At 39.7% G+C, this 14,556-nt stretch overlaps 1 protein-coding gene across 2 annotated transcripts in view; it reads left to right on the top strand.

The window, feature by feature from the left end:
• GRIP1 (glutamate receptor interacting protein 1) overlaps nucleotides 1-14,547 on the top strand; it is a 236,293-nt gene extending 221,746 nt beyond the window's left edge. For both annotated transcript variants that reach the window (XM_075149234.1, XM_075149243.1), the window contains 5 exons: nucleotides 1,652-1,763; nucleotides 1,909-1,953; nucleotides 4,424-4,657; nucleotides 11,740-11,886; nucleotides 12,963-14,547. In XM_075149234.1, coding sequence (XP_075005335.1) covers nucleotides 1,652-1,763; nucleotides 1,909-1,953; nucleotides 4,424-4,657; nucleotides 11,740-11,886; nucleotides 12,963-13,199 — 775 coding nt within the window. In that variant the 3' untranslated portion in view covers nucleotides 13,200-14,547. The remainder of the gene's footprint in view (nucleotides 1-1,651; nucleotides 1,764-1,908; nucleotides 1,954-4,423; nucleotides 4,658-11,739; nucleotides 11,887-12,962) is intronic.
• Nucleotides 14,548-14,556: the final 9 nt, after the last annotated feature.

The raw sequence follows: 14,556 nt of genomic DNA, 5'->3' as shown, positions 1-14,556 counted from the left end.
CAGCTAAAAAGAGGTCCAGACGTACAGGCGTCATGATTTCAGATTTCACAGAAGTTGGAGAAGAAATGGGCCTCCAGCTCTAGGAAATCCAGTCTTTGCTGTCGCAGACAATTGCCTCAAATAATCCTGTTCATTAACTCAAGTTATAATATTAGTATGTAAGATAAAGAAAGGTATTGTATTGGATAAATTAGTCTATGTTCAGCATTGGCTATTAAAACAACTACTTAGGTTTATTGAAAGAGCTACTTTCAGAAGTCAAGGATCTTTCTAAAATCATGTTTTAAATACTTTCTTATCTTGCCTGGGAGGAATTGCATCTGTGATCTGAGTAGGTATTCTTCTCACCATTGCTGTATCTATTGCAATATCTTAGAAGAGACACTGATGCTAGATGGAGAATCATTGCAATAAGAGATTGAAATGGCTGACCATTGTCTGCTTGACTGATTGTAATTGTAAGAAAGCATCTCTGAGGCAGAGTATCATGTGTGTGAAGCATTCGAGCTGTCATCCGTTGTGCTGGGCAGTTCTCCTATTTAAAAGCTATTCTGTTAACAGTGTTACATTCACGCTATTCTCAGTAATACATTGTTTGTCAAGCAAGGCCTCAGATGCTTCCATAATGGTGTTTGCTCTGTTTATGTGCTGTTAAGCACCACTAGCTGCAGTCCATGGGCAGCTGCTCCAAAGTAACAGCTTGCTGCCACCAAAAGGGCAAATTCTCATTCTTTCCTTCCTCATCCTTCCCCTGTGCCTTTCACATAATCAGCCCCGTCCCATGCAGCAGCTCTGACGCTTGTGTGAACCTTCATTGAGCTGATTCCTCTTGCTAAGACAGCAAAAAACTCCTGCTTTCTCCCCACACGCACATACACTGTAATAGTGTTGCTTTGGGCTGTGTTGCTGCAGTCCAGAGTTGGCGTTTTTTATCAGACCTCTCTTGCTGGGCAGCTTCCCTAAGCATCGCTGTCACCAACATCTTGCTCAAGAGTGATAGTAGTAAGGCTTCGGTGTGTTTATGAAACACCAGAGACCTGTCTCCATGCAAGACAGTTGCATCCCTGAAAGTTTCTCTGTGTTTGTGTATGAAATGAGTGGAGCAGTTTATATGATGGCAGTCAGGTGGGCTTAAATTCATAATGATAAATGCAGCTTAGACTGAAGGAATTGGGTAAAAAGCACCACCATCCCTCTTTTGCAAAATGCTGTTTGCAAAATGAGGGCTCTTTTCATACTCCGTGGGAGAAGTCTGTGAGGTTGAAAAGTTTTATTGCAAATATTCGTTGCACAGAGCAGCTCTGCACACAGCTACTGGTTGATTCATTAATTTTCATAGGGGGGTCCCAGTTTCAATCCAGTAAAAATGTGTATTGAATTGTTCTTGGAATCCATTTATCTCTTTACTGAATAACTTGCTGCTCAGATCCTACCAGCTGCTAGCGACTGCCAGGTTATGAGAAGACTTGTCTGTCATGTGCTCTGCATGTTCATCCAGCCTCTCCTGATCAGCGACTCTTCCCCACTCTCCTGCCTACCTACCGTAACGTCTTGTCATTCAAGTTGCAATCTGTGGCAAGGCACGTGTGTAAAATATATTTTTCGAGGGGAAAAAAGTCCACATTTTTTTAACCTCTCATTGTAAATCTAGCTTCACAGGTACCCATGATAACACCGAGGCTGACCAGGAGGAAAATTTCTGGTCTCAGGCTCTGGAGGATTTAGAGACCTGTGGCCAGTCAGGAATTCTGAGGGAACTAGAGGTAGAACAATCTTAACCTTTCTTTCCAATTATAGAGAAATATAATGGTTTTGGTTTGGTTTACATTCATTTTATTTTCTCCTTTTTTTCTTTTAAGTTGCACTAATCACACCAATTCATTTAAAAGCTTTAACCCCTCTCCACAGGACAAGGCTGACAGGCGTCTGTGTTTGAGAAACATGACTCTCTTGGTACCTACCCTTTACCTTTATATTTTTGCTTGTGCAGCTGCCTCCCCCACCCCTAACCAAGCTTTTTCTTTTGTACAATGCAACTAAAATTTTATAAACATGTTCACCCCAGAGCTTTTGACTTGCAGCTTCTGCTGTGCATAACCATTGATGCTGTCTGTACAGGCAGCAAATGGCGCAGAATTTCTTAAGTGGGCATAACCTTCCTGCAGCAATGCATCCCATTCTCTGACAGACGCTTTATGCAGCTTTTATTAGCATGTTGTAGGTTGTCTTTTAAACTGAAACTTAATTTGATTAAGATGAACATAAAAGAAAATCAGCTTTTCAAAATGTTTACCTATAATCTTACCACTCTGCAAAAAAAGCTGTCAATGTGAGAAATGTTCGTTATACAGCAATTTCTTCACTGCGTAGCAAATTTTCACATTTCATCCTGAAGTTAATTGCAAATCTAACCATGCTTTGTGTTAGATTGTGAGGGGGGTAGAGGGGGAAGGGAACAGAGACAGAGTAACTTTTGAGTCTTTATTTTTCTAATCACCTTTTCTCTAAGTTGCCTAATCAGAACAATTAAGATTATATTGCCACTTAAAGCTGCGGAATGAAAGGTCCTAAAATATTTTCTTTTATGTTCTTTTAAATTCCTGGAGCTGCAAAACTGGCAGAATCTCATTTTCATTTTTATGTTATATAAAGTCCTTTAGCAGCCAGGAGGAATGTGAATGGCATAACGGGGTGAAAGTTTTTCAGTTCAGATTAATTTACTTCCTCAGATTTATGGCTTTTGTATTGCATGTATGGGTAGCAAAATGTGATTCTCATGTATTTGTTATTGCAAAGCAGAGAAATGTAGGAGAAAATGTTATACTGGTTTAATTCCATAGTTAGATATGGTTCAGTACCGCAGGCTTCTCTTGCAATTTTCAATATTCAGAGCACAATAAAAGGAAATGGAAATAGGTAATTCCAAAATGGAAATAGATCATTCACACTGACCAGAATTCCGTTACTTCAACACGTTGGATTTTCCTCAGCCTTTCACAAAAGTGAAATTCAGAACTGTAGATGCTGTATCATTTATAGCATCGCCTTGTTGCACAACCCACAGCTCTGAAAAGAAAGCAAGACTCATTCAGTACGACAGGATGCTGAGAATGGCGATGCCTGTATTTTATGAAGTGCCATTGCGTAGTCCAAGGACTCCTTATCGTTTTTCATTTCAAGGTCTTCAGCCAAAGAGCAAAGAAAACTGTTGTTTGCCAAGTCCTCTGGATGCTTTTGCTCCATCAGGGAGTAATATCAGTCATTACTGAGCACACGAGAGACTGTTAAGGCTACAATATATTATCTCGTAGTGAAAGTAGTGCTGGAGCTGGGAGAAGGAAGGGTGACAGACATGCTCAGCAGGGTCAGAAGCAAACATTTATTTGCTGGTTTTCCCCTTATTTTTTCCCCCTTCATTTTTACTTCTCATTTTCAAGCAGGCTGCCTGCATCCTGTCCCAGTCAGACTTCAGGTTATTGGCCTTTTAATTTCCCTTTTCACTTGTCTATTGGCTCCAGGGAGAATAAATAGGAAATTCAGCGTATCCTATCCCAGCAGTGGCATCTCTGTACAGTGGCTGTGCCAAAGTGCATTTGCCTCCTGTTCCCCAGAGCAGAGTGTCTTTCACAAGGGAGGAGGCTCCTTGCAGTACACAGGTGGTTTTCATGCCAGTCCGTTCCACCCAGTGAATGAGATGACTGCTGTTGTCATCTTTCAAGATTTCACCCTTCGTGTATTCTTGCATCCAACGTAAAAGGCTAGCTTTCACTGAGATTAAAAATAGCAGTGAGACAGGGGTTTGTATCTCTGAAGTATTAGTGCTAAGCTAAGGCAGTTACTCTTGCAATATGTGTGTTATGCAAAGTTTCTTTCCAGGCAGTGAGCTTACCTGCACTGAGCTTTCCCCAGCCTGGGATGGTATCCGGGCATGCTCTCTGCCAGTGCTGACTCTAGAGCTGCTTACATATTGTGCTGACTCACATTTTTTTACCTTGCATACACAGTCTGAATTGTAAATGCTTTCCTATAGCTCCGATTCCAACAAATGCAATTATGCCGCAACTTAAATATCGTTTTATTTACATGTAAAGTATTTTTAAAATAAGCAATGATATTACACACCCTTCAGTCTGCCAGGGGACTAGCTTAAAAGCATAGCCATTCTAGTGCTCAGTATTTTAGTTTGAAATGCCTTCTGAAAACTTCTGCCCATAGGGTTTTGTTATTGTTGTTGTGTTTTGTTGTGATCCTTTATTTTATAGTGACTTGCAAGCAGATTGAACATCTATCCTCTTGCCTTTTGCTGTGCCCTGAGTGATTGTGTTTTAACAAAGAATAGAGATGTTTTTCCTACTGCTATGAATTAACCACTTATTTAACCCACATTCTGTGTTAAAAATTAACCTGTTCATTAATGCTCTAGGCCACAATTATGTCAGGAAGTACAATGAGTTTGAATCATGAAAACCCACAACCTCGTAGCCAGCTGGGAAGACAAGCCAGCTTCCAGGAAAGAAGTACTGTAAGGCCACATTACAGTCAAGCTACTCGTAGCAACACATTGCCGTCAGATGTGGGGAGAAAGTCCATGGTTCTGAGAAAAATTAAGCAAGAAATGAAAGAAATCATGTCACCAACTCCTGTGGAGTTACACAAGGTCTGTAATTTTCTTCTGACAGCTTTGAAATAATATATTCAGCATAGGGAATCTAATTATATGGCAATACAGTAAGCACTTTTTATAATGACTCCACAGATGTAATTTGGGGGCCATGCATATTAGTTCTTACAAACACATTAATGATATATCCTTGTGGGGGAAACAAATAAGATGCATCCTTGTCTACTATTTCGTTTTACAATAAATTCTCAAAAGGGACTGCTCTTCTGCAAGGAGGATCCACTGGTAATTTGAATTGACAATACCAATAACTCATCTCTGCAAAATGTGTTCATTAAGAAAGCAAAGTTTAATTTCTAGAAAATACATTTCTTTAGGAAATTACTCAGGAGGGTTTGGGGCTCCCATTGGTCCTTCTTCAAATTAACACTCATTTTGAATCAAATACATGAGACTTGATGTACATAATATAGAATGTTATTTCAAATTAGCTATTGCTTCTCTTCTCTTTATAATTCTTTTGCTTTAAAAAGGATAAATAATCTCCAGTCTATGCACCTTTTCATCGCTCAAGACTGTTGAAATCACCTGGTGATATGAAGGTGGCTCTGCACCCTAAGGAAGTACTGCATAAAGTATTTTTAGATATGCAGAGCAAACATCCTATCAGCTTAAGTCTCAAGTCCAGTGAGGCAATAACAGCAACCAGCTTCCAAAACTTTGGGGGACGTTATAATGTCTGTTCTACTTGATCGGAATAAGCCTCCCATCTCCTGCACCCATCATCCTCTTAAAGGTCTGAGATCTTCCCAGAGAGGAGGCAGAAGCATGGAGAAATTTCGTTAAGGCGTCACGTTGTCATTCTCGAGAGGGTTGGTTTGGTTTCTAGTCCCTGCGGGTTTGACTGAGTTTAGTTTGTAGTTCATTCAGTTTAGTTCAGTGAGGTAAGGACTCACTGAGTATGGGCTAAATGAATGTTTGTTGAAAGTAGTGGAGAGTGGATTTTATATATGGAAATGAATCCATTGCCAATGTAAACGATCAATAGGATGTGTTGTGATAGTTTTAAGCTATTCACATCTGTTGATGTGCAGTGACTAATGGAGTTAGTTACTGTGCTCAGTTTTCCTGAGTGGCGAGTAAATGTGAGATATAAAACAAAACTACACCAGTAGGCATTTCATGGTGTGCTCACATTCAGCAGAGGCAGAGTTTTCTCCCATGGATTATAAAACCAGCCTTTCATGATTGATAAAATAAATCCTTTCCTGGAATGGAGGAGTCAGATTTCTATTAATGAGTCGGTATTCTATGATAGCTGCTAGCTCTTGAAGTCCTGGGCAGTAAAAAATACGCTGTCCTTGAGCTTTCTCTCTCTTCAGTTGTCTATTTTTTAAGATAGCTGTGACCTTCCATTTTAGTAATTTCCAGTTTTTGTTAAGACAATATACCCACTTTTCCACTGTCTGCTGAAGTGATGTTGAGTTTGCTTATACTGTCTATTCTGTCATCCAGAAAAGCGTCATTTCTTTTCTAAAACTAAAAGTTTAGAGGATTTTCCAAATCCAGTTGTTTAAGAAAAATAGAAACCAGTGACTGGATCTTATGGTCTGGTTCATCAAAGTGGGCTTGTACCCCTATGATGACACATGCGGGTTAACCCAAGCATCATGGGCTGCTTTTGTATTCATGCCCATCTTAGCAAGTTCCTATTTGTTAGTTTTCTTACTGGTTCTTGTGTAGCAATGTGCCTGTTACTTTCTTTCTCCTCCTTTTTGTATGAGACCTCTAGTTTAACACTAATAACCTGTTCAGTTGCTACTTCTCCTGGACAGCTTGTCCAATGATAGTTTTCCAGAAGAGCTGCAATGCCACAGGAATGACTGCATTTCACTCTCAGAGAAATGCCTTAAGTATTTTTCATAACAGGTCTTACTGGCAAATGTGCTCTGCCCTCTGCAGGCAAATGTCTTAATCAGCTGGGCCACTGACGGGACAACCAGTGAAATAAGAACGGTTTTGGAAAACTGTGATGGTATAAACAGTCTTTGAAATACAAGCTAAGACATAGCTTGCCTAAGACTTACCTCAGCAAGACGTTCAAGCATGTACTTCAGCGCATGCTGCTGAGCTTTCCCAGTTTCTTCAGCAGGTCAGGTCAGGTGCCTATTTACTGCCTCAGTGCGATGAGTCTGCATGCCTGTTGAGTCAGGCCTATATGCCCTATAGATCAGAGTTCATACCTTAAGTTTGATTGCAGAAAATGGGCCAGCTAAGGTCGATGTTTCACTGGTTTTTCATAATCTGATTGTGAGAGAGCAAGAATATATGATTCTACCAAAGAAAAAGCCACACATCAAAATGAAATTCATCAATAGCCAGTCCGACTGTATAGGGTAAGAGAGAATAAGACTACTCAGGCTACAAACACAAACGAGTCTAACAACAGCGTGGTGAGCAGATGACATTACTAGCTTGTCCTTCTCAGATATACACCAGAAAGGTAACACAGCCCTGAGGATTATTTTGCTGGCTGCTGCAAACTTTGCAGCAAGTTAACCTGAATTCTTCACTGCTTTTTCTTACTTCACTGCATTACATTCACCAAATGTGTACTTGAACTGTCTTTGTCCTGAGGAAGCTACAACTGAGATAAGTGTCCTACAAATCTCTTCAAACATTTGTTCTAGATGGTTTAATAAGTAACATTTAATTTAACTGGATAGCATTTTGCTATATCAGTACCCAAATTTAATTAATGCCTTTAATTGATTTTATCTACCTAGGTAAGCATATAGATTAATATTTTTCTAAAAATCATAGCGGACCATTTTTTAAAAGTTTCATAGAGCACGCATTCCTCTGAGAGCAAAAATACGCACTAGACATCAGATAATTTTTCAATATTATTATTGCAAGTAGTCATTAACCTAAAATTACAGTCGGTTAAAATACCTCAATAGCTGATCTGTGTAAGATGTATGAATTTAAATTAAGCATTTTCCCATAGATTTGAGAGGGAGGAGAGGCATAGAAACAGACTCAAAACTTGCAAGCCTCTGTTTAAAATTTGTAACTGTTTAATTGCTTATGAAATATGAATTGAAGTTCCATTTCAGCTTTCTTTTCCCTTAGGCTCCTGATGTAAATTTAAAAGTCTAACAAATTGCCCATAATGGAAATTTTGCTATTGAGATCAAACCTTCCAAACAGCTGTGATTAGAAGTACAGATAAACCAGCATGATTTAGGTGTTGCATTTAGGAGATTGCCTGCAATCTCATACCCTTCAGACAGGGCTGTGCTACTGGCAAGTGAAGATGAGAAACCTGTGTGGTAAGGCTTTGCCCATACCCGTTTTAATTAAAAATCTGGGTATTTCAGGTAGCAGGGTTTTTACTCTGAGATTCCCTCTTAAGAATATCTGCTGCCTTAAAAAGAAGTAGCCCCAAAATTACGACCTATAATACAAAAGAAAGTTCTCTGCAGATGACTTGCACCTAAAAAATGGGACAGCTGTCAAATATGCCACAAAGTTAAATCGCAACCTCATCCTTTAAGTGAATAAATATGCATTTCTTTAATTTCCAAGCTCCTGTTAAATAAACCGAAAGTCAAGAGAAGATAGCCATAAGGAGAACAGTTTTTTTAAATCTTTTATGATCTGTAGATCTGAAGAACCAGAGAAATGAGAAAATATTTTTATATACATAAAAGTTCTGATTGCAGGGTAGTGAGTAATTCCCTTCCAGAGTGCTCAGTCCATATAAACCAGGAAGGTCCAACCTGAACAACTAAGGGGGCAATAAAAGACTTTGGATGATCATTCCCAAGTTCTGCTTCCTTCTGTGCCCCACTATTGCAGTACTTCCCACTGTCCTGCAAATGCTGTTTCTCACCTCCACAGCAAAACTCCGCTTTCATGTCCCTTATCATTTACAATGTTCCATTTTTTGACTCACAAGCTGGGCACGAAGTAGCATGTGGATTCCCCAGGCATTATTATAGACAAGACACAAGATAAGGTGAGCTAATGTGGAATCGCACTTCCTTAGATCTATAGAACAGAATTTGTATGTATTTTGTTTGCTAATAGACCACTTACTAAAAATAGGAAAAAAGCAAAACTGTCCTAAACCATACAAATGGGACCACCATCTGTAGTACATGCAGAATTATTCTCCGCTCAAGGTTGGCTTTGATAAGGTCTTGACTGTAATAGAGTGTCCAGTTTGGGGTCTGAAAATTAAAGGAGGATGTTAACCTGCTGAACAGAGTCCAGAGAAAAACAATCCTTGTTTCCCATTGCTGCAGAGAAGGAGAGAATAAAGTGATCTTGTTCTCTGTGGATAGCAGCAGGCTTAACTCTCAGCAAGGGCGATTTAGTTTAGACCTATGGAAAACATCTGAAGCACTGGAAGGGATTACTTTAATAGACTGTGGAGTCTCCATCACTGGAGATTTTAAAAAACAGCACAGACAAATGTCTCTCAGAAATGGGTTAGAGGCAGTTGATCCTGCCTTAGGGCAAGAATACAGTCTAGATGACTTCAAGGAGTTCCCTGTTTCCTATGTTTTTGTAGTTGGATCCAGCTCCACTTAACTCCAGTGCCTGAAGGAAGAGGAAGGGGAAAAGAAAAAGTGGAAAGGGGAAGTTCCTTTTAAAAATTGTGCCATCTGTGCCAGAACAGTGCTTAGTATTTTAAATAAGTCTTCTCCTCTTAAGCATTGTATCACATTTTTATGTTTACTTTTCAAGGATTCTTTAAGAAGCAGTTGACGTGAAGCACTCCTATCCTTTGTGACGGGGTGGGAAAAAAGTTATCTCATTTGAGGAGAATTTGTGTCTTGGTCCAGTGCTAATTATTTTTTGTTCTTGCCAGAAAATGCACACAAATCTGTCAATAAAATATATTTCCCTCCTTTATTTATTTTTTTAGTCTTGTAGAATGGTAGTCTTACAGGACTTTCATAGCAGCTTCAAACATACTTCAGATCAAAGCCATGATAGACATGCTATGATATCACAGACAAAAGCCTCTGTTGATAACAAATTATTAGAAGTTTCCCAGAGTCCTGCTGGTACAGCAGCTGTTGATACAAATTAAAATCATTCTATGATGAATTATTTTGAATTTGCAGATAGCTTTTTCAGTAGCTGAAATGCCCATAGACTCCTAAAATTCACACTGAGATGAAGGAATTATGACAGGTTCAGCAAGAAGTTACTTTAGGGGAAGATGGGAGAAAAGAAGGCAAAGACCTTAAACCAGCAGCCACTGGGAAGTTTAAAATGAGAGCTCATGCCCAAAAAAGTCACTGGAAGGGAGAAAGCCTTCAGCTTAGTTAATGGACTTTAGGTGTGGCTTTCTGCTTTGCTGTGCTGTAGAGAGGGAGAAAAACAAGGGAGGAGGAGGAACTGGTGTAGAGTAAGGGACGAATACTCTGTGTGGGTATTTGTGCTTACCACAGCGTGAGACAGAAAGGTGTGTTCACAGCAGCCCAGCAATGCATTGTCCAGGTCTTCAGATAAAACGGTGCTAATGCTGCAGCAGCTGGTGTCGTATCTAACTTCTCTCAACCGTTGCCCAGGAGAGCGACCAAGCTTACCAGGGAATCTGTTTTCATTCTGGTTAAAGCACTTGTTGGTACACCACAAAAGCCAAGTAAATTCAAGAAAACTGCATAGAGTAGGGAAAAAACTATCTGTGCTCTTTGTTGATCTGACCAAATCTTTCACTTCTGTTTTGAGACAACCTTGTCTGTTCTTGCTTACCTTTTCACAATGGCAGTTAAGGCAGGATCTCAGAAGCTTTCTGAAGGCAGCACCAGCCAGCGCTGTGCCTCAGCACTGCTGTGCCTTGCCATTCTTCTATGAAATACTGACTGAGTCCTCAGCAGCCCGATCTGAATTTGGTCTTGGCCCTGCCTTGAGCAGGAGATTGGACTAGAGACTTCCCAAAGTCCCCTCCAGTTTGAATGATTCTGTGATTCAGAAACACCAGAAAGGAATTCAGTGGCTGGCACACACAAGGATGCAGCACATGGAGTGTTACTGATACCCATCCATTACAAAATTACAGAGCGCTGTCAATGTTGTCGTTTTATCAGCCAAGGTACATTTTGAATCAGTATTTTGAGCCCAAAGTGAAAAAAACTACAGCAGTAAAAGCCCGATTTTGACTGTGACTGTATCTGCACACACATTTTGTGCCAGCATCAGTGTGTCAGTCAGATGTCACACCACTGACTCACACAATTTACTTGCATAGGTCTGCACTCCTGATGTGAGAGAGAAGCAAGGGAAAAAAAAAACCTCACAGAAATAAAAAAAAAATCTAAGTATACCACATACCTACAAAAAAGTCTGAATCCTTTTCTATCAAATAACTGAATTCACAAAACTACCTGCGAGGACTTGTTCTCTGAACTCCTGAAAAACCTCCTAACAGTTTTATTAACTTCTATTTCCTGCTTTTGAATGACTGTCTCTTGGCTACATGACTATAAGAACACTGCCTGCAAGCTCTTTCTGAAGGAGCCTTATTCATATTCTCTTAAAAGATTGCATTATAACTCTCATACTGAGCACTTCTGAGATTAGGCCTTACAGGGCGGACCATTGCCTGGCCGAAACCAGGCTGGCTAGGCCTTATGGTGCCGGTGGCGTTTATGCCCTCTGGAAGTTTTGGAAGACACGACACCGATTGTTTGGCTGAGGCCAGGTCTTCATCCCTGAAGCAAAACTAAACTTAATTGGATGACCAATTGGATGCTTGTACTCAGATCCTGGCAACTAGAGAACAGGGTGGAAAAAAAAACTAAGACTCAAAAAAATGACACCACGAAAGGTGTCACAAATTTCCAGCTGGCAAGCAGAAGTGAAAAGGGCTGCTTATTACTGAAGAAAAAGGAGGCTTCTGAGAATATTAATATAATATCAAAATGGGGACAACTCTCATATAGTACTGTAAGTACCAAACAGTAGGTAAGTGAGCTCTCTAATGTGGAAAAAAAAACCCAAAACATGCTGGGAAGAAAGCCTCCCTAGTGCTTGTAGAAATGTGGACAAACTTTCCCCCCCTCCCCCCTTCTCATCATGTCAAATCGCCTCCACAGGTAACTTTGTACAAGGACTCTGATGGAGACGACTTTGGGTTCAGTGTCTCAGATGGTTTACTGGAAAAAGGAGTATATGTTAAAAATATTCGACCAGCTGGCCCTGGCGATCTGGGAGGTTTAAAACCATACGACAGACTTTTACAGGTAATGTTCCTGGCACCACACAGGTTTAGCATGAAGGGACGTGACATGCAGATTACTTTGTAAAAAGATTTGTGATCACGCTGCAGGGCATTTGGGTATCTGTGTACACAGACCTGATTGTAGAATTGCATAAAGGGTTTACATCACTTACTTGGAACAACTTAATATCTCTATTGCTTATTATATTTTAAATTATGAGCAGTACTGTTCTTTTCTATGTTTGCTGGGAAAGGTTATGTGTAGGGGGATGGGAAGAAGGACAAATAATTCTAATTGCTGTGCACCACAGGCCATGTAAATCACTGAGACCCTTAGTAAGAAAAGGCAGCGCTTCATGGTGACTTGGGCTTTTATGCAGTGGCACTAAGGCTAGATTTTTCTCTAAAATCGTATTTAAAGAAACACATTCTTTCAGAATGTTTGGTATTTCAGAACTCCAAAGGAGACATACAAATGCTCACTGGAAAGCTGGAATTTCCTAATGCATTTCCAGACAGATTTGTAATTTTTACTGTTCGTGATACAGACTTGAGAATTGTTTCTGAGCTTAATCCAAGTTGTTGATTGACATAGTTGTAATAATGTAATTCTCACTGAGCGCCACACTTCCCACAGTGCCACGCTGGATCGTGGTGGAAAAACTAAATTTTTTTTTTAGTTTTTCTAAACTAGTCTAATAAAATACTTTATATATTAATTAAAACCAGAGAAGACCTGAACGGAATTGAAATTTTACATGTGATCTATTGCATTTAAATTAATGAACACCATGAAAGAGAGAATAACTATGTACTGTTAAATGCCATTTATGGAGTGGGCAATGTGACAGCTGCCAACAGCTATCACCAGTGCAAATACGCCCATTTTAGCTAGATTCTGCTAAAGGGTGAGTGGAAAACTTAACTGGTGTCTTCACACCAGACGCCATGGTTGTTGTTAAATAGTCTTGTATGGGGCGATTCTCTACCGGGAATATTTAAATCAGGTTCCATAGTCTCAAGGATAACTCTGTTTCTCTTGTGATCTCATTTCTGTTTCCTAAAATGGTAACAAAAATCCATCTTCCAATCGTTCAGATAAACCATGTTCGCACCAGAGACTTTGACTGCTGCCTAGTTGTGCCCCTCATCGCAGAATCTGGCAATAAGCTGGAACTGGTTATTAGCAGAAACCCACTGGCATCTCAGAAAGGGAGCTCAGAACAACAGACTTCAGCAAGTGGGGAGTGGAGTGATCAGAATAATGCCTTCCTCCAACAGAGTGGACACGCTAATGTGAATACAGAGACACGGGATCCCACAAACACATTATAGCAGAAAATCATTTTAGTGGGACATTTGGTAACGAAAGACAATTATGGTGCTAAATCCCTTTAAGATTTCTCTGAGATTGCGGCTCAGATGCTATATAGCACTAAAAAGCACAGGAGGTCAGGCTGTCTGTCTCAAGGCTTATACTAATTCATGGTTACTTTTGAAAAAGTTTAATTCTTCATTAAGTCAAGTCATTCCATTCTAAACAATCTAGCATTAGCCACAGTACAAAAAATCGTAAGAGCCTTTTTCCCCAAATAAGAAACTGGGGAGATGTTTTAAACAGGAGTTAAATGTTCCTCTCCCTTCATCAGCAGCTGCTGTTTGAGGGAAAAGCATGGAGTTAGCCTCTGCTAACAGTGGTGTCCAGGTTACATGGTTTTTAAAAACATTTTATCAGAGAGGCGCTGTCTGATGGACAAGGAAGAGTGGTATGCTGCACCAGGTTTTCTTGTCAAATGGCTAGATCTGGGGTTTTGGGGACCTTTAGTCTGCTGGCAAGAAGGGTGTGCTCTTCAGACAAAGCATGGTTTAGATGTTTTAACAAAATGCTTGCAGGCAGCTGCAGTATGCGGTGAATGTTACTCCCCCACTTTGGTAAATTTTGTTAGAACGTATGTTATTCCCTATGCAATGAAATATTTAACAGTATGTCTTGCAACCTGTGAGATACTTTTTTAGTGGGATAAAACCTCTGAAGGAGGACTATTGACAAGTAGAACTGAAATGAGTTCAGACAAATTAGAAAGGTTTTAAAAGAAAATGGCTTTTTTTAAATTATATCAGTGGAAAACTGAAACAAAAGCTCTTTAATGATCCATAAACCTGTAACCTTGTACTGTCACATGTGAGCTTTTTTAAGTCCATTTCTTGAAGGGATAAAAGTCCTATTTAATATGCTTTGGTTTTAGCCTTCTTGATGATAAACATTACCCCCTGCAACACGTTTTTAGAATTTAAAATTGTAAATATATTTTACAAACACATCACACAAATTCTCTCCTCTCCCCTCTCCCCCCAAGCAATAAAATACTGCCAGTTGCTTTATATGCTCACCAGCAGCTGCTTTGGTTTATTCCGGTCTTCAAGTTGTTATTGGTAATTCTTGTTATTGGTGAATATAAAGATACTGGATTTGTACATTTGTAGAGTCTCCACATCTAAGCAATCACCTTACAGAGTTGTTTCTGGTCAAACTATTTAACTGTATCCCTGTTGCTGTTTCCAATACATGAACAAGCTCACCTGCCCTGCACACACAAGTATCTCTGATTTCTATTTCAGCACTGCCAGAAAAGGTCAGAATGACACCCAATGCTGAATCATGTAAAAAAAAAAAAAAGAAAAAGTTCATGAG

This window comes from Calonectris borealis, chromosome 1 (assembly GCF_964195595.1).
Source record: "Calonectris borealis chromosome 1, bCalBor7.hap1.2, whole genome shotgun sequence".
Lineage (NCBI taxonomy): Eukaryota > Metazoa > Chordata > Aves > Procellariiformes > Procellariidae > Calonectris > Calonectris borealis.
This window is presented reverse-complemented; position numbering and strand designations above follow the sequence as displayed.